General features: G+C 44.6%; 2 protein-coding genes across 3 annotated transcripts in view; one reads left to right on the top strand and one right to left on the bottom strand.

The window, feature by feature from the left end:
* Positions 1-6,435, top strand: part of Insyn2a (inhibitory synaptic factor 2A) — a 53,255-nt gene extending 46,820 nt beyond the window's left edge. The window contains exon 4 of the mRNA XM_021168434.3: positions 6,252-6,435. Within this exon, the coding sequence (XP_021024093.1) occupies positions 6,252-6,435 (184 nt within the window). The remainder of the gene's footprint in view (positions 1-6,251) is intronic.
* Dock1 (dedicator of cytokinesis 1) overlaps positions 1-21,169 on the bottom strand; it is a 502,179-nt gene that overhangs the window by 280,498 nt on the left and 200,512 nt on the right. For both annotated transcript variants that reach the window (XM_021168435.3, XM_085841214.1), the window contains exons 26-27: positions 16,684-16,811; positions 14,583-14,678 (exon numbers count right to left, since the gene is read on the bottom strand). In XM_021168435.3, the coding sequence (XP_021024094.1) occupies positions 14,583-14,678; positions 16,684-16,811 (224 nt within the window). The remainder of the gene's footprint in view (positions 1-14,582; positions 14,679-16,683; positions 16,812-21,169) is intronic.

Genomic DNA, 21,169 nt, shown 5'->3' on the forward strand with positions numbered 1-21,169 from the left:
TTTTGAAGCCTTATAGGACTGCTATAAATAGGTATAGAATTCATGGAACAGTGCTGGGGAAGGATAGCAAATCTATATTTTAGATATAGATTTGCTAGTAATTATAAACCATCAACACTCGATGGGGGTGAGATCCATATCTTCATACAGGTCAATATGTATTATATAGAGATAAGAGATACAGCCATATGCTATGTACATATTATATGATACACAATAAACCGAATTCAACAAATTGAACACACATTAAATGTAAAACAACCCAGGCTGGGTAGTGCAGCTCTGTGAGTTTGGAAGGGAGGAGATTCGGTTCAGTTCAGTTTATTGTGACTCGGTAAATCCAGAGGGTCTGCTCTGAGAGGCCAGCACTGGCTGAACCACAGTGAAAGATAGAATCAATGTGGCATGTGTGTGCCTCAGTGGATTCCCAGATAGACATGGAGAACACTTGGCCAGATCATGGCACACCAGGGTATTGTGTATGACCTATGAGTAGGCAGATTAAACTCCTCTAGAAAACCCATTGAAGGAAAGGGAAACGAGCAACCTCAATTTTGACCCAGGAGCAGGATGTAGACAAGGTGTTTGTCATTTTGGCCATGGAAGCTTTGGAGGTGGCAAGAACAAGACCCAGCTATTTCAAGGGCAAAGGGGAAATGCCACGGTTCTGCAATGGGGTGGTAGAATGTGTGGAAAGTGGGGAGGGGAGCAGTGTGAGAGCCACTGGATTCGCTAGCGAAGAGAAAGGAAGAATCTATGTGTGTCTAGGAACATAGACAAGACTGCCCCTTAGATGCTCTATGGGAAAATGTTCAGAGAAAAAGGATGGCTCCTTTGGATTTTGTATCTTCTACTGCCGGGAGCAGTGGCTGAAGATGTAGATGAACAGAGTAGAGAGAAAGAAAAGTGGTTGCCTAGATTCTTCAAGCACACAAGAGAGCATAGCCTGGGACAGGCCCTACCACAAGCTTCCTCTGGACAATGATACAGGACATGTCCAGACAGTAGTCGCCCACACCCCCACTAGGTGCTGTCCTCAGAAACATTACTTATCATATCCAAGGAACTGGGATGAGAGCTCCCCGGGCTCTCAGTGCATCCGCTCTTGGGAATTGTCCTCTGAGCAAAGACTCTCAATCACCACTTCACAGCCAAGGGAGTTCGGGTCCCCAAGGTGAGATGATTTATCCACAGTGGCAGAGCAAGATGTGCAGAGTCACAGTTAGCACCAGAGACTCTGTGATCTAGCTCAAAGAGAATTAAAAACAGAGGCTTGGGATCTGAATCTCACAGGTCCACGGGGCACCGACAGGCAGGAGAAATGAAAGATTTGGGGGTCTTCCTCTTCAGAAAACAAGCAAGAGGTTGGGGACCACACTCACCTGCTTTTAGCTCTTTCCTGCTTTAGACTGAGAAGCGGAGAAAGACATCACCTGAGGCATTCATTTAAGCTGAGGTATGGACAATAGTTGGCAGAACCTAAGTTTTGCAGGAGGTTCACGTGAGCGAAAGGAGGCACTGGAATACTGTCCTGGTGCCTCCCATGAAGTGCCCAGGAGAAGTGTTAATAAGAAACTTAGCATCTTTCCCAGGAAGGAAAACAGAAACTTGGATATGGGCTGGAAGAACAGCCTGAGATGTAGACTAGGGCAAATTTCACTTCTTTAGAAATATACAGATTGTGCTGAAGAGATAGCTCAGTTGATGAAGTGTTTACCTTGCAAGCAAGGGAACAAAACTGAGCCTAACCTCAGAACGAACACACACACACACACATACACACAAAACCCACAGGCATCCTGCAAAAACTTAAAATCCGAGTGCTGAGGAGATAGGCGAATTTTTGGAGCTAGCAGGCCAGCCAGCCTAGCCTTACTTGGCAAGTCCCAGACCAGCAAGAGATTGGTTAACAAACAAAACAAAACAAAAGCTCACCGAATAGCAACAACAAAAGGCATATGGCACATGAGAAATGGTGGGTTAATCTCGGGCCTCTATCTATACATGCAGACATGTACAGGAACATGTGTATGTATGCATCAATGCATGCACACATATACAAGAAATATACAGTGATTATTATAAACTCTCATAACTAAAACTTATCTTTAAGACAAAATGATTCACTAAAGAAATGGAACGACTTCCCATCCTTTGGTCCCGAACCACCAGGAGCTACAGAAGAGTGTAGCCAAGGCTTTGCAACACTTGCGAAGAGGGCTTCTGCTAATAGGCATCCCTAATGGGAGGTATTGTTTTAGATTTCTGGACAGAGACTGGAGGTGCAGGCAAGGAAAGGAAATCTTTAGAGGAGTTCAATAATATACCCTGCACAATAGCTATTGACAGAGTCTCTGGATCTTTCTCTTCCACTCAGTACAAGGTACATCCTATTATCTGATGCCGCCGGGGCCCACTTATCCAGAAAACACTGGCCAGTTCCCAGTACCAAAGACAAATGCAAAATTCTCCAAACTTAATGCAAACCAAAGAAGTAACTCAAAGATAGAAGATGAGGATTTGTAGTCAAGTTGCAGAGACCGTGTTTAACCCAGGTAGTGATAGGGGGTTGGAATGTGGCATCCCATGTAATGAGCCAGAGAAAGTACCCCAGGTGGGCAAAGAAATGGCCACAGGGAGCGGGCAAGGAAAGGAGGTGATGACAGCCATCACATTACACATAGAAGCAGATGAAGGTTCATCATCTCATTAAGAGAAAGACCAAAGCCTGGGCTACCGGCCCTCTGCCAGGCAGGACTCCCTAAACTCTATGTGGCTGTCCTCGGAGATGGAGGACTGGAGACAGAACAGCTCTACAGCTCTGCAGTATACAGGACCTCAGTTCCTAGCAGGGGCCATTTGGCCATGAAGATCAAAGAAACCTTTGCTCTAAGGCAGCCAGAGATAACCAGATACTTCTTAACCTTGTAATGCTGCACTGTGCACTCAGCCATATACTGCAGACTCCAAATAACCCAGAGTGCACTTGGACAAGAAGAAACTGCTAGCAGACAGCTATGGGCAAAAGAATATACATTTTTGCTACTTAACAGCCAGAGTTCACCTATCCAGATTGAGGCTGGGTAATACATGCATACCATCCCAAGACAGATACACTGCAACCTGGAAGGCACAGAGCCAGCAGTGAGGAGAGGCAGGGCTCACAGTCACTGTGTCCCTGAACCCCACTGCAGACATGTCCCAGCAGGAACTCCCAGGCTTGGTGGCCATCTTCTACCAAGCCTGCTGCTGACTGCAGTATCCTGAATGAGCACAAACAGGACCGTGCTTAACAGATAAAGTCGAGTCATTTCGTTAACAAGAACTCAGATTAGATTACTCTGTGATTACATGGTTCCGCGGTGTGATAAATTGGTTAATGACAGGATTCCCAGTGTAGTTGCTTAATGGGAATTCAATAATTGCAGGTGCCCAGGATTAGATGGTAGTCTAGCAAGTGCTAGCCACATGCTCCGTTGTAACAACTGAAAAGCTACCTGGGACAGCCGAAATGGCCTTGACATGGAAGGCATGTTTCAGTATTAGCTTAGTTAACTGTCACATCTCACACACTCCTGAAAGGCTCTTTTGCCTAAGCATCCAGACTGAGAATTCTCTAATGCTTTTTTTTTTTTTTCTAATCAGTACCAGACTTGATGGTAAAATGTGCAGTCAACACCCAACAGTAAGAACAAAGTAATAAGGAGACTATTCACTAATAGTGAAATGGTCTTCCACAGACTTGTAGGTCTGAGAATGTGCTCTTTCTAGATTTTGGTAAAACAGCAATTATCATTCCTTGAACTGGAGTCAATGGAAGCTCACTGATGATGTGGGAATTAACTCAGCCCAGCTCCCCAGACTCCTGAACCAAGATAGGATCTACTGCTTTCTCAGGTACCACAGTCCAGACAGGCTGGGATGTCACAGGTTCAGAATCTCCTAAGGTTTGCACTTTGCACAGCTGCCCATAGGAGGGGCCTTGCCTCTACTGCCACACACTCTAGATAGGTGACCCATGAGCGTCAACTCTCCTTCCTGGAACTAGAATCTGTCTCAGAGAGGATTTCAACAGATTCCTGGACGTTGTCTTCTGCTTCCACGCCTGCTGTGCCGTCCATACACATGCATGTGTGCATGTATGCATGCGTGTACACACAGACACAGATAGGCTCACTGTTCTTAAAAGTAAGTGAATAGAAAGCTTCTTATGGGAATGAATAAAAGGAGAATAGCCATTAACTTTTCTTGAAATTAAAAATAAAAAAAACCTCAGTGATATTACAGCTTTTGACAATAAGGAAAATGGTGTATGGAATTTAGAAATCGTAAACTGGCCCATTCAATAGGCTTGAACTTATTTTTAAGACTCCAGATAATACGGCTTTGCTGTTTTGTGTTTCGAAAATGTCAGAATTTGGCTGGGATTAATGGTTCTCTAAATGGATAGGATTTTGTGCTTATAGATGATGGTTCACGGATGGTCCCCCTGGCTACAGAATGTTATGAACAGTCACTGAAGTCTACTGACATTTAGTCTGGCATCTGAATAAAATGAGAGGACAGAGTGGAAGACTCCAGAGACCTGGTCCAAACCACATGATCTAAAAAGCAGGTGATGGGAAGAGAGGCTCTCCAGTGCTACCCCATCACAGAAACACAGTGGGCCAGGGGATCCATGAGGAGCAGATTCTAGCAGACCATCTTCCTTCCCAAAGACACGAATAACAACTGCAGCACACTGACAGCATTCCTCCCAGCATCTTCCTAAGTAGCAGTGTATATTTTGAAACACATCTCCAATCTTATCTTTCTAACACAAACATCCTTGCACACTCTTACTCCCAAGGTGTAATTACAATCTTGTATTGTTTTGACCAAACACTATCTATGCTGCTTCCTGGGACGCTGTGTTTGATAACAACAGAAGCCTTTCAGTAGAGCTGAAGCGATACACACAGGAATCCTCCCCAGGGTCCTCGCCTAGCTGTGGTCCACAAGAATGTTTCCGACAAGTACAACTTTGCAGGAAGGCAAGCCCAAGTCAAGGATTCATGGTGGTGCCAGCCGGCAAGTTTCTCTGCTTGGAGGTGGTTGCATGGGAACACACAGCCTGATGCACTGCACTCGTGTATGTCATGTGTGCACATGTGATGACTTCTGCCTCTCCCCGTGTGTGTGTGGCTAACTAATTTGCATGATGTCCATGTGGACAATTCAGGATAGATAGTGTGTTCAACCTGACTTTCGCATTTTCTGAGGCAACAGATACATAATGGACTTTGCTTTAAGTTCTTTGTGTATGGTGCATATACATGGTCTTCTGGTCATGTACACACGTGTGTGCATGTGGAGGCCAGAAGTCACACATCTGCCTCCATAGCTCTCAATTTTATTTTAAATTTCATTTTTACTAATAACATGAGAACTCTGAATAATGTATTTTATCATAATCACCCCCTACTCTAACTCCTCTCACATCTACTTTCAAAGCTCACCTTCCCCCCCTCCCCCAAAACACATGAAGACCAGTTGGTGCTGCCCATTTCTTCTTGGATGTGTGGACTACCTCCCAAGGCTCAGGAGTCACTGAGGCATCATGAAGAGTCTAAGAGCCAGAGGCAGAGAATACAAAGAAACATCCTCTTTGCTCAACAGGGCAGCTGCACATATGAACTCACAGCCACTCAGACAACATGTACAGTCTTTGTGTAAATTTAAGCCACACAAAATCCCAGCATGAACAAGAGACATGGCTACAAAGTCCTTCCCCTAACTGATGAGCTACTGGCAAATGTCAGCTGCCAGGAGAGAGAGAATCAGCTGTGAGAGTGGCTCCTGTTTAATCGGCATCTTACTTTTTGAGGCAGAGCTCATTGATTGGCAGGTTGGCTGGCTGATGAGCTCCAGGGAACTGCCCAGACTCTGCCCCGTACCCAGACCTGGAATTACAGACATACACCACCACACGTGCCTCTTAAGTGGGAGCTGAGGGTGGAACTCACATCTTCATGCTTGCCTGGCAAGCCCCTTCTTCACTGAGGCTTGCCTGAGAAAGTAACTTATTTTTCCAAAGAAAATGAGTCAATCTGGAATAGATCACAGTGCTTGATAGTAAAGCTATCATGGTTACCTGTGCACTACTGAACAGTGCAGTTATACTATAAGTCTACTCTAAATGAGCATAGCCCAGATAGGCAGTCCCAGGATCTCTTAGGGCCACACCTTAACCCTGTGTTCTATCTTTCTAGTGTGGAGCTGGATTTTAAGCAACAAGAAGACAAACTGCAGCCCGTGCTGAGAAAACTGCACCCTGTCGAGGACACTCAGGTCATCCCGTTGCCTTACCCTCAGGAGACTCACTCCTCCACGCCCAAGCAAAAATCCAAAACGGAGTCCAAAAAGCATGGCAGGTGGAAACTCTGGTTTCTTTAAGACTCGTGGGCTCGGGAAGACCCAGACCGTCTTTTTAAACCCACTGGGATTTAAGTGAGTCCTCTTCCGAATCGGATAGGATCAAGGGAACTGCGGTGCCAACGCGTGCTCCCTGCTTCTCGCCCTGCGTACCAAAAAGGCCTTCGCACCAACAGATAATCAGCAGCAAGGGAGTGACTGTCACCCCTTGCCAGCTGTCCTTTGCAGTTCACTGGTATGGGGTATAAAGTCTGAAATAAAACTTACATAGTCAAAGATAAGGAAAAACTCTAACCCCCGACAGCGCCCCCTTACCTAAGAATCTGTATGGAGATGCCAGTGTTCCATACGGCAGGCTGTCTTTGTAGACAGTAGAACTTCTCATTATTTTTGGCTCTTTATTATTTTTTTTTAAATGAGAAGAGAAAGCAAGCCTTGTGTTGGCAAAGGACTTCATTTTTACCTTTCATTATGAAATAAGCAGGGGCGAGTGCAGTTTTCAGCACATTCAATTCCGGAGAAAGCACAATTTTTTTTCAAGTGGTCGGAGACCATGAATAATCTCGAAAAATGTGACTCTATGTATATCTGCCTTTGTGTGCTGTAGCGCTAAGCCAAGTGACCACATCTCAGTGTCAAATTGACACCACAGATTTAGAACCCTCTTCATCTCCAGATGGACGACATGTTTACTGTTCATTTCCCAAATGGCCAGCAGCCAGGAACCACTCCCACCCCCACCCCGAGTCATGATATGCCTTCAATCATTGCAAGCTGACAGGGTCAGAGCCCCTGGACACTAAGCTTTCTTAGAACTTGTTTTTATTCTTTGGGTACCCAAAGGCCAAGTGATGAATCTGGCAAGAATTGGGAAACAGACAGAGATGCACAATGGGTAATATAGTTACCTATAAATCACGGGTGCCTAGGCTGCGGCAGAAAGCGCTGGTTCTTTTTTTTTTTTATTTATTTTTTTTTTTTTTGTAGCTCAATCCCCAGGGATGTTCGTCATCCCCAAGCGAGTGCAGTCAGGTGTTTTATACAGTTCTTTATGCTTTGTCACTACTGTGTGAGATCTGACCATCGCAGAGAGAAACTGCCTGTTTCCCTTAGCTGCTACCAATGGCCAAACTTACCATTGCCTCCATTTAGCCTATCAGAAAATTGTATTAAATGGTATACTTAGGGAGAAGCTGTGAATCAGATGGTTTTAGGCATTTTTAAAATCTGCCGTATAATCAAGAGTTCTCTCTTGATTTCACGTGACAACACGAACCTCCACCCCACCCCACCCCGTTTTTCCACTCATTTCTTTGAAACTTTACAAGTACCTTTTTGACAGAAACCCAACTCTCATGTGCATTAATGACGTCTCTCCGTGTTCTGCTTCTCATGTAGGAAGTAGGGGTCTTCCTTTGCCTTTTTCCCCCCTTTTCGTATAACTTAACGTTTTGAATAGTTTGTAAGCATACCAGAAAAACCTAGTCTTCAGTGTCGGTCCAGCACTTTCAGCTGGAACTGATGCTGATGGCAGCCTGGCAGATCAGACTGCAAACCTGCAGCTGCTCAATTTTGGGAGAGAGTCACGTCCTTCTTTTGATGGGTAAGAGCTAAGGCTCACCACATGCTTGTCCTCTGGACTGAAGAGTTTCATTTAGTTCTAAACATTTGAGTTACACAATAAGCTTTAAAAGAAAAAAAGCTAAAAGAATATTTTGTGTGAAGACTCTTTGGGAACTGCTCTAACCACACTAGAGGTGTGCTTAATTTAAAATGCAAGGGCATGTGCGTGCGTGCATGCACGCACAAGACACACATACACACACACACATGCAAAACACACTTGCGCACACACACACATGCACGAAAACATGTGGAACATGTCTATGTGGAAGTACTCTACAAGAATACGAATCTGTAGAAGAGCAGTAAACAGGCCTGTGGGAGAAGAGCCCTGACCAAGCTGATCCGGTACCTTGAAGGAAGTGCAATTGTTTCATGCATACTAAACTTTAAAACACGTGTTTCATGTTTTTATACTGTTTTTAACTGATGTTATAAAAATGTTCACAGTTTTCTCTTCCTGTGTTTGAAGAATCCCATGTTCTCAACGAGTGAAAGGAGGGGTTCAGCAGCTTTCTGTCCAGTGCTACACATCTGTGCTGCACATATGTCTCCATGGGAGCATATGTGACTACTTGTGACGTCAATGTTTCCAACCAGGCTAGGGCCCCAAATAAAAAGATTGGACATGTGAGGACCAGAAATGAAACTCCGAGGATAAACTAATTCTTCCTCAACAGAAAAAGCATCTCCCCAAACTGGAAACAAAATATATTGGCAAGCTCACTTCATAGCTGAATCACAATCTGCCAGTGACAGAGGATGACCCTTCTCCTGGAAAGATTGAACTCAAAAGTTTCATACAAAACTAAGTAAAAAAATTCAGTGTCCCCTCCTATGTAGATGTACACATGGCATTACGTATAGAGAGTAAATTATTATACTTGTCATTAAATATTTATTAATTTTTAAATAAAAAACACAAAGGTAATGTTTTGTGTGGCTACCAAATTTCTTTCTCTGCCTCTGTATATGGGGGTGGGAGGGGTGGGGGGAGAGGAGGAATCTATGAAAATAATAGTGGATAGATACTTGGCCTAGAAGGCACTCTGGTGAGGTACAAACAGATGGGACTATCATGTGTACTCAGTGATCACTATATGCCCACCCCTGAGCCAGATGAAAGTTTGGCTTGTTGCCTTGCAGAGAAGTAAGCTAGAAGGAGGAGCAACCAAAGATCATGAACCTCACCAGAGCATCGATTAGCCGCTCGCCAGGGCATAACTCCCCACACACTGGTGGGCTGATTTTATAGGCTGTTCTTATCTGACACAGTTACCACCAATGGAGGCAGTTTCATGGGTGTGATGTTAGCTCAAGACTACAGCAACAGGTTCCGCCACCCATATCTCCTATCTATCTATCTATCTATCTATCTATCTATCTATCTATCTATATATATATATATATATATATATAAAAGACCTTTCATATCTTTGGCCTCAGATAAGTATGAAGCCAATTCACTTATTGGAAGACAAATAGCTACATAACACAAATACCAAAAAGTGTCGTTCAGTTTTGTGAATTAACGCAAACTAATCAAGCCATAATGGGTAGCATGTGTTATGGAAGGTCACAGGTCATGGGAAAGCTCCTCATTAACTTTTAAACACCTTAGTAATTTTAATATAAGGTACTTCCACATGCAAGAATTTCACTCAGATGACGACATGATTTTTATTTCCTCTGCTGTAAGCCCACTGGTAGTGAGCAACTTTGGTGGGGGTAAAAAACAAAACCTTAGGAACCGGCAATATAAAAAAGCAAGAAGGATCATCCTGCCACTAAATATAAATGACCTTGTGAAGTCATTGCGCACACTGTGCAGACAATAGGATGAAATTCTGAAGGCCACCGATATAGTTGTCCAGTTGGAGTGATGCTTGTATTCAAAAGTCAAGTTCCTTCCATTGGAAATATCTATAATGTATTATTTCTAGAAATGAAGATTTGATCTTTTTACAGTAAGGAATTTTAAAAGCACATCGATACTTTCACTTCAAGAAAACACCAATTTCAACACCAAAGCTCATGGAAAGGGAAGTAATATATTGGTGATAAAATTATGTTAAGACTTACGGAAATGGCACTCCTCCCCGAGGTAACATTTGTAAGTAGTGCCTTCCTCTCCTGCAGAAACACCACAGGCTCTTATAGTGATCCCTTTCCTAGTGAATCCCTTGCCAAGACAGCCAGTCCCCTGTCAAACACTCTGCTCTGATCCGTGCCCTGCAGCAAGTACTGAACTTTGTCCAAGACTGAGTCCAGTGAGGCAGAGGCTCCCAAGGTCACAGGCAGGGACAATCCAGACAGACATTCCCCATCCCTGAGAACTGCCCAGGGGACTCTTTCCTTAGGGGAGGCTCACATCTCTGCCTAAGTGAGTTGGTAATTTTCAGCCTTCTCGTGTGTACCCAGGTCAAAGAAAACGCTTTAGACATTGTCCTCACCCAATTACATTTGTAAAGGACTCATTATCAGAATGGAAGTCCAATCATTTGAAAGAAGCAACCCAGTAATACAGCAGGAGAAGGAACATCCCTGCTTGTTAATCACTGTTCTCTGCCTTGTCCCATGGAAGATGCTTGTGAGTAGCTCCAGGTCACACCAAACGGCTGATCTGGCCACCTCTTTACAAAATCACTGTCCCTGCATAATATCACACATCCTGGATAGGAATGCTATAATTCTGGGAGTCTAGACAGGCTTCAAAGAGGAAGAGACAAATACAGCGAATGTAACGTCAGACCCTGTGCAAAACTGAATGTGCCACTCAAAAGTCTCTGATGGTGACTTGTACTCCTGCCACCTGTTTCATGTGGTTGTGGCCACAGATGTCTAAGGACAGATCCATTCTTCATACTTGCTTTCTTGATACTTAAGGGTTTGTCTTAACTTCTAAGTGGAGCAGAGGTTAAAATGTCATTTTAATTCCGTAGTAGGGTTAGATAGCATAGCCTGTTTTCAGCATCTGTATGTTCTCCATTCTACAACTGCCAAGCGCTTTGTTTATATTTTATTAGTTAAGTTACAGATTGATCTTAATGGTGACACTTAGGATCAGGAAATATTTTCTCGCGTATGAAATGCATTCCCGTGGTCACTTCAAACACAATCTACTTAAACAAATGCCACATGGCAGAGTGCAAAGCAGCGCTCACATAAAAACACCGCAGAGGTGGACAAAAGTGGCTGTGCATTGTCCATGGCAGCTTGGCCACTTCTGTGTGAGGCTGCCCACTCCTAACTCAGTATAAACCAGACAGAGACTGAATACCTAATAAACCCGCGCCCAGTGGAAAGAGCAAACCCATTCCCAGTACTAACTTGGACAATGTCACGGAATAAGACTTCTAATGAAACACATCTACTCGGGATGTTTTCTTTTAATAACTTCTATTTAAAAAAAAAATCCATTTTGAGCCATCAGTTATACCTTCCCAGCTGACTCATAGTTATACAATTTCTACTACAGTTATGCAAAATGAGTAGCCCAAGAAGATGGAAAGCGCTGGGGCACAATGGAGTGCTGCGGCTTGAGTACAACCGATCTCTAAACCATTTTCTGCTCTGTTTCCACCCTAGAGGACCCACTGATGAGGCTTTTGTCCCCCTTGTCAGGGATGCTTTTGTGAAGATGCCCCGCTAATCTAAATTCACAGAGCAACAGGGTAGCATTACGTTAATGTATGCGGCCCCAGCTGGAACAGACTGAAATGCCAAGGTGACACACACTCAGGAGGCCTGTGGTCCCACTGTTCTGCAAACAGCAGAGAGGGGACTTGAGGATGGCAGATGACTGACAGACACATTTGTCAACAATTCACATCTTAAATGGCCGATATCCTTCCTGATCCATCTCCATACTGTCATTGCTCATTAAATAATTACAGCTCATTCACATTTCCGTTTGTGATTTTTTTTTTCCATGACAGCTTGCTTTTATAGAGCAAATTCAAAAGAAAGTCTTTGATTCTTTTTTGTAAATATCCCAGTTGTTCAGAAATGGGGGAAGCTGGCTTAAGATCTCAATCCCCCTTTGACTTCTGGAGACCACTGCTACAGTCAGGAATATGGGAAGTGGGCCTAGATATGACAGTTTCCCAAGCTTACTCATGCCCAGACTGTGGCGTGAACCTCTGATACCTACTTCATGTGAATGTGGTACAGATGAGAAGACCTAGTGGAGGCCCTTCATACCCACCTTAAGAATATTAAAGAGTTTATTTAAAGGGGACTGCTATGTGGTCCTTAGAACACAAGGGCTTCTCCAAGCTTGGACACTAACCCATCACAAAACTCAGTATCAACTCAACATCTGGATTTTGCCTGCAGAAGACTATAGCATCTGTCTTATGAAAATGAAGCAAGGTAGGTATAGAAGAGGTCTTATTTTACAAGGCTGCTGCCTACACGTACAGCAGAAACCAGAAAGGTGCTTTCATACATTGATACTAGCTGACATAGGCCACGGCACTCAGCATTCCACCTTGGTCTCACAGCAGAGGCCAAGACAAACTGGCACTAGAACCAAGAACCACAAACACATGGGGTTCCAATGTTCTGTAGTTGTTTAGGCAGTGGGGGTTGGGTGGAAGGAGCCATAAACAAGAATCTTCCAAGACATTAGTAAGTGCCCAGCTCAAGCAGCCACTAAGAACGTGCTGGGGTTGTCATTAGGACCCAGGGAAAACCTTCCAAAGAGTCCGGGACCCCAAACTCTGAGAGACACTCACCACACTCTTGCCTTTATCAAGTTTTGTGCACTCTACACAATCACTCACATCCAAAACGACATGTGTGAACTTGTATAAGATTCCTCTCTGCCCTCCTTGCCCAGGTTTGGCTGCTAGTCAGGGACCACGCACTAAGAGATTCCAGCTAGCTACAAAAATGAAGCTCAGTTAGTGTCCAACTAGCCAAGGCTATATCCTTAACTAAAGGTAGGACCATGTTCTCTAAACAGAAACAGAACTGTTGTTCCCTTAACCAGACACAACAGTACTGTCTCCTTAACCAGGAACAGAAAACAGGCTCCCTCCCAATCGGGACGCTAACCCTCCACCTTAGACAGAGGTAAGGCTACTTTATCAGACTCCTTGGATTTACACTAACCCACCAGTTGGACCCTATTCAGATGGTGAAGCTTCAGCAGGATCTGAAAGCCCCTGAGCACCGCCATATCAGCCCCAGCCTTCAACCTAACTTCTTCTAGGAAGGGTTAGAGCAGAACAGCATGATGCTTGCTTTGGCTGCGAGCCACACTATCCATTCTACACGGAAGCATTTTCCAAGTCGCCATGCAAATGTATACAAAGTACACTAGAGCCTGATTGCAGGGGAGCCCTCAGGTACACTGGAGCCAACCCCCAATCTTGTTTATGGGGTTCAGTCTTCACTGACTGCTAATACACAGGATGTTCCCAGTTCCTGAGAAAGTCACATGAAGAAGATATCAAGAGTTCAATGCTGAAAAAGCCAACTTAAATGACAGCCAATTCACATGGAAGCCTGTTATTTCCTAATTCATACCTATGATAGCCAAACTTAACTGATATATCCCTAGTCAAGGAAAATCTGAACATGCCATGGTCTGCAGGTCAGAGACAAGTGCACAGTTGCACTAGACAGGAAGAGACCCAGTCTATCTTGGGGCTACGATCCACATTCTGAGTTACCCACCTACCTGCTTCACCCACATGATACCCCCAGTTGTGAAGCCTGTAGACAGGGACACAGAGCCCAGGCTAGGGTGGTTATGCAACCAACAGTCAGCTTCTCCCCATTGGTTCTCTAACTGAACATGTGGAAAGGATGAGGGTCACACACCAATGAGGACCAATATGCCTTTCCTGCTGGTGGGTGGAAGACTACAAAAGCTTTTGTCCTTTCAATGTAGGAAGCGCTTTGTTTGTTGGTTGGTTGGTTTTTGTTTTTCTCTCTCCTGACAGGCCATTCTGCAAGGATAGCTAAACTGATGTGCATTTGATAAAATGAAGTGGTCATGAGAAAGCACATGTGGGCCTCAGGCCAAACGTAACCAGATGAAACCATTTTTGGGGTTAGAGATGACACGTTCTGAGTTAAAATGACAGTGACTATTGAAATCCGATAGAATCGTTTTCTACACGTAATGAATGACCCATTGGGAGAGAAACAACTAGAATACATTTAGCAGACAATAAAATTGCTAAAGTAGATTACCTCAATAATTTTTTAAGGTGCTTCATAAAATGTTATCAAAAGTACTTTCAACATAAATACAAAGAGAGAACGCACCAAGAAGAGTGAAGTCTTAGAAGCAAACACACATCTTTGACACAACAGTTGGACTGACAAGAATCCCAGCACCGAGTGTTTCTGTCTCTGACACAATGGAAACCTTTTCTCCGACAGATGCTTCTAGAAGTATGGGAAGTCAGAACAGACTGTTTCTCAATCACATGCTCCCTTTAAGAAAGAAAGTTCATGTCCCAGTGGACAAGAGAGGAGCACGGTGCCTGGTGTGTGGAGAGATACATCGTGTGTCTCTGGGCACTTACAATGAGCTCGGAGTCCCGCCCCATGGAAATGACCGTCCTGTTCACAGTCCTAAGCAGCGTCTCCATGATGATCTGGACGTGCCTCTGAGTCGGTCCCTGGAGGAAAAAGATGCTGATAAAAGCCAAGAGCACAGACCATCATGGTCCCCCAAGCCCAAGCGCTTGTCACCGAACCCAGTTGCTCTGTACGGAGTCAATCAATTAGAAGCCTTAACGAGATGAAAAATGGTCTTTGTCAAAGGCAAATGCCTTCCTGAAGAAAACTCGAGGCCTTTTATTAATTATAGCCCATTAATGATAATTTGTTACATAATCGTGGCAAATTAATTTAAGCAAACCTTTAAAACTAAGAGCAAATCCATTTAAACAATATAATGTTTATGATCCCTGGTGAGACCGCCAATTAGTCTTCCAGAGACGCTTGGCCATCTGTAAATGGAAGGCAGGCAGATAACAACGCCGACTGCTCTACGTGTCACATCCCGATAACTTAACTGCCTTACGAAACAGAATGTTTTAGTATCAGGGCAGCAAATTATCTAAAATTCACAGTGCCATGGGGAGAATTTATTCCCTTGTTCAATGTGAAATGGGATGTGGATTCTCTCCCATGCATATGGCTTGAGTAGGCAGGCACCTGAGCAATCTCTGCATAGTCAAACGCTCTTTCTTGAGGTTGCCCTACAACCTCTTGGCCCTGGCTTTCCTCTGAGAAATGCAAAGGGCCTGTCCTGGGAGCACTGGGGCTGGGCCTGGGGAAGACATCCGAGGCTTGGGCAAGGACCATGCCTCTGAGGAAGGTGCTTCACCATCCAGCAAAGGTTGTATCTGATCCTTTGAGCACAAACCAGGCAGAATGGGATAGCTAATCATCACTGTCAACTTTACTGGATTAAGGAACACCTAGGGCATTAGTAAGCTAAAGCTTTGATTAGCTTTCCACAGAGGATTAGCTGAGAGGGTAAGACGCACTCTGAGTATGGGTGGCAGTAGCTCTCGAGGTGGAGTCCTCCAGGAGGGGGAAAGAAGAAAGTCACATCAACACCAACACCCACGCATCCCCTTCTTCTGCTTCTAGATTTGCCCAAATGGAAGCAAGCAGCCTCCTGTCGCTGCAGATGGACCCTGGCCCAGCCTTCCTGTTCCCCCTTTCCCTGCCTCAATGTTCTAGAGCCTCTGAACTGTGAGCCAAAATTAACTTCTCCTCCTTTAGTTGACTCTTATCAGGTCTTTAGTGAAAGCAAGAAAAGAAGTAAGAAATTCAGAGTGAATGACTTACTCCTGAAAGGAAGGAACAAACAGGAGTGTGTGTATGTGTGTGTGTGTGTGTGTGAGTGTGAGTATGTGTACCAGGAAGGCATCCTGACCATGCAGGAAAGAGTTCAGAGCAAGCCCGTTTTACTTAAAATTCTGACTAGAACTGAGGGCACCAACAGGCACCTAGGCACACTGGAGAACCTTGGGGACGCTGGAGCCCACCCCCAATGTTGCTCATGGGTTCAGTCTCCGTTTATTAGTAACATACGAAGGTGTTTCTGTCCTGATGTCAGACACACCAGAATGATCAGTGGTGTTACCTACGTGTCTACTTTACGTTTGCAAAAACAGAGATGGTGTGCTGGTGATGGGAAAGAGTGGGTGAAGCATTCATATACCTGCCTGCACCAGATCCAGAGTATAGAAATAAAATGCCACTGGAATAAAACCAAGACTTAGAAGCTCAAGAAGCACTAGGCGCTTCTACCTGTGGGGAACAGAGCAGGGAGCTTCAGCAAGCACAGTTGGCTTCCTTCATGTCTCACTTAATAGATGCAAGCACTATAAAAAAGAAGAGAAACCACCCTGCCAGGCCTTCACCTGAGAATGAGAACTTTGTCCGAGGGAAACATCTTAGCAAGAAAACACTGGAAAACAAAGAACTGATTTCACTTCAGAAGGGTGAATGCTACAATGTAAATATGGCACAAGTAACTCAAAGCTAAAAGTCTACAGAGAGAAAGGCTAAAAGTGAAGACCATTGCTTTTTCAACACGTTTGTAGCCTATGTCCGGCTTAGTCAATAGCAGGTGATGCTGTCCATGGCATGACAGTCATGACTCACCACATCCTTCCGGTATAACACCTCCAGGATGTTGCTAAGCAGCTGACAACAAGCCTCCAGCTCCTCCTGCCTCTCCAGGTGGTACTTGAGCTGGTCCGTCATCATGGGGAGCAGGATCTCTCTGCAGTCTGGAGAGAATAGGATTGTCAGTCAGTGGGAAACACCATGGAATCCCTCAGATCTGCAGGAACGCTGTGAGCCCCCTCAAGTGTCTGATTCACAAGGTGTGGAATGGAAAGGAATACCCACACGGGCAAACGGATTGATGACCAGGAAGCCATTTCCATGGCTGTCAATCATTCACAGACGGTTACCTGCATGCATCTGCAGGTCTCTGTGTAAACGTAAGTCACTAACATGCTTGTCACATGAAAATATACATATGTACACACACACACACATACACACACACACCTGCACAGTTGCACATGTGATAGGTTATCTGCTAGCATCTCTTATCTTCAAAGCATTGAATTGCAACATTCAAAGGAATACATCCTCCAGCAAAAACTTTCCTAACTGCAGATTTCCAGCTTTTTCATAAAGCAAGCATATGAGATACCCTTCTTAAGTTAAAGAGTTCAGCCCAGGGATGGGACAATGGTGCCTAGCCCTTCCTTCTTAGACAAGCTTTCTGGAAAAGGCTGAGGAGGCAGGATGAGAAAACGAAAACCAGGGACAGAGAAACAGGAATGTGAAGAGGACCGTGGGAGTTGAGGACGTAGGTCATTGTGGTTTAGTTAGGAAGACAGCAAGAATTAAACATGAAGAGCAGAACAGCATGGGCTCAGGTTAAGGATGAAAGGAAATTCCTAGCTGTCACTTCCAGTTTGGAAATCTAGCTGAACCCTGACAGCATCCACTTTCCAAAATGGCCTGCCTATTTGGAAAGGTGCTGTAGGATGGGTTTTGGTCCAGGTGTGAATAAGAAAGAGAACATTTAAAAAGCAGCTGAGCCAGGATTCCCTGCCTTTTGCTCTCTGTTCTGTTCAAATGTGATGTGGTGATGAGTGGCCCCTTGTTCTGACACCAGTGCAACCATTTTTGCCTCCTTTAAGATGCAAAGCAGGTGAGCACAGTGGAGCTCTGCATCCGGAAATAGATGTAGTTGGTTTTCAGGATTGTACATTTTAGAATTTACGACATTAATGACACATAAAAGCATGTTTTGCATTAATGTTCCAGAAGTTTTCTTATGGAAGGAAAAGGAAATCACACACAACAATGAAAGAGCTCCTCCGCACCTTCAGAAACACACTCTGCACTCAAAAGCCCATGCTGTACTTTCCCAAGAACAACAGTTTAATGAGAGATGGGAGGAAGTCCCTTCCGGGGCAAGGCAGGAAGAATCAGAAATAAATAACACAAGCCCCTTTGCCCTATGGTCTCCCAATGAGATGCACATAGATAGCTCAACCAGGGCACTCCCAGATTCCACTTCGGTCTTCTCCCTAGAGAGAGACGAGGAGGAATTCCACATTCCAGAAGAGGTATAGTCCGGTGCATCTATACATGATGATTAATCATCACTGTCAACTTGTCAGGCTTTAGAATCACCTCAACAACATACCTCTGGATTGTCTTTGAAGGTTACTCCAGAGAGCTTTAACTGAGGACAGCAGACTGCCTCTGATTATGGGAGGGGCTGTAGGATGGGTTTTGGTCCAGGTGTGAATAAGAAAGAGAACATTTAAAAAGCAGCTGCAGCAGGAGTCGCTGCCTTTTGCTCTCTGTTCTGTCCAAATGTGATGTGGTGATGAGTGGCAGCCAGAGCTGTTCCTGCTACAGTGACTTTGGCACACGGGCCAAAAGAATCCCTTAATCCCTTGGGATGACTCTTGACAGATATTCGGTCATGGAGATAAACAAACGAAAACCTAGGTAATCTAACATGCATATTTGGCTTCCCTATTGACACCACATTTTAATAATCAACCACTGTGCAGATGTAGTGCATAAGACAGGCCAACACTGCTGGACATGACACCAGGAGCTGTCTGGAATCCTACAGAAAGCCAGGGACAGAGGGGACAGCACATAGCAAGGGTGCTGTCTGAGCTGGGAAGTTGGCCCTTTGTGTCTGGGTCTACAGTATTGGGAAGACTTCATCCTAATTCCCCACTGAATCCTTTCCAGTAACCCCATAGACGGGTTTTGCTGATAGGACCATGCCCTTTGAGCTTAAGAAACATACTCCAATATGCCAAGGTATGCTGCCACTCAAGATGTAAGAACTGGCCAAAGATAGACTATCCAAGGAAAACAGTACAAGAAAATGGCCCCTGGAACAGGCTATCAACAACATCGCACCCCAGATGCCTTTCCTATAGAGTTTCAATGTTCACAAGCTACAACCACCTTCATTTTACCTACGTCTGCTGCCTTGAGACGTATGTAACACCTAACGCACAGCAACCCTCCAGACCAGTGCCTAAGAATGCTCCCTTGGTAAACAACGCCCAAGCCCTGCCATTCATGATGGACGCTACCAGAGAGCGCCAACTGAATACCTCCAGCCAAGCCCTCTTTAACTTCTGCTGGGAACACATGACCTCTATGTGCCCAACTCAACATAGAACAAGCGCTGAGCTATGCCTGTCCATCTAGTTACTATCCTGTGAATGCCACCATTTTGGAGGTCACATGAATTTCCAAGGTGACTCAGAAGAAAAGGGCAGAGCTTCTAAGGCAGATGTCCTCAACCTGTAACTTTTGACACCTTCACAGGGGTCACCTAAGACCATGAGAAAAAAAAAAAAAAAACAACAGTTCTTTACATTATGATTCATAACAAGAACAAAACTATAGTTATGAGGTAGCAATGAAAATAATATTATGGTTGGGGGTTATCCCAACATGAGGAGCTGCATTAAGGGGTCATAGATTTAACCACTGTGCTAAGACATAATGAGTAGAAAGCTTTGTGAACTGGCCAGCACGGATCTGTCTCTGAATGGTTCAATGAGAGCTGGTTGTTAGGCTCTGAAAAGAGATGTCCCAGCCTAAGACCTGGCCTTACAGTCCCAGTTATCTATTCTGCTGGGAAAGCAGTAGTGAACTACACTGTTCTCTGAGCTGACTGAGTGTGCGGATTCCATTTGTCAGTATTACCTCAGGGTGAAGGAGGCAATTCTGCACACTCATCTCAGCCAAGGAGATACTGCCCATCATGTTTGGTTCCCTTGTGGGAGCACCCATCACTAGGTCTTAGCAACTTCAGTTGGCTGTTATGCTCTGTGTCTTGGTGAGAAGCAACTCCACTGACAGTTTGTCATGTTTAAAACTATTTTAAGCTGGACTTGAAGCCTCATATCTGTAATCCCAACTCTCAGGAGGCTAAGACAAGAGGACAATTTTGAGTTCAAGTCTGCCAGGGTTACTTAATGAGATCCACACTAGCCTAGGTTACACTGGGGCAAAAAAAAAAAAAAAAAAAAAAAAAAAAAAAAAAAAAAAGAAACAAACAAACAAACAAAATATCCAAGGGCAGAAGGATTTCCTTCACTCACCTCTCTGAGAAGATAAAAAGTCATTGGCTATGCTTTCTGAGAAATGAGTGTCAAGCTGTGCTGGGAAAATAGAGAAGAGAAGACTGTAATTGTGAAGACAGAGGGAGATGGTGTCTCAGGAAGGACTTGACACAAATCACTCTTCGCTGATGCTCTAGGAAAGAGCCCCAGGCCCAGCAACACCATCATCACAAAATTATCTCTGCATTCACCTCCACAGCTGAACAGAGATGGACAAATCTGTCAGACAGATCAGGAGGTTTGTCAGATGGCCCTGAAGAGCAGAGGCCATCCTGTCCAACCCAGTGATCTGGGGCAGACTTCCAAGACTATACTGTAGCTTACAACATTGTCCACCACTGTGCCATCAGAAACCTACTGTGCCTCAACGGAAGAAACCCAATGTCCCGAGTAACTGTTGGGAACATATGCCAGAGCCATAGGCAAGAGAGTCATGGTCTACACCTCCAGGTCCACCCACACAGACCACCAAAAGTGCGGACGGCACTAACTATGCTTCTTTGCACTGGGCAGTAAACTCTTGAGAGGAGAGTTTCCTATTAAGAAAAGAAATCATCTCAGCATATAAACCAAGGCCTGTGTGTGTGTGTGTGTGTGTGTGTGTGTGTTTGTGTGCGCGTGCGCACACACACACGTATTACTTTCTCTCCCTTAGAGGTGAGTTAGTTACTATGGACCTCCATATGTGTTCCTTTTACTTGTGAACCACAACAATTTGCACCTGCTAAGTGGTGAGAAGGCCTTGCCATCCACAGCAGCCCAGCCCCAACCTTGGCAGACAGCTGAAGGACAAACGCCCTCAACAAGAATGCTTCCATCTTACAGGGATTCTGGTTTTACTGGGTGGTGTCCAAGCCCGTCTGGACAATAGGCAACAGCTGAACAAGAGGACGTGTTTGTGTGTTAACTTGCTTTACTTTGCAAGTGCATGCAGACCGTAGGAAGACTAAGGTGCA

Source organism: Mus caroli, unplaced genomic scaffold (genome assembly GCF_978045245.1).
Source record: "Mus caroli unplaced genomic scaffold, Mus_caroli_1 scaffold_8, whole genome shotgun sequence".
Taxonomy (NCBI): domain Eukaryota; kingdom Metazoa; phylum Chordata; class Mammalia; order Rodentia; family Muridae; genus Mus; species Mus caroli.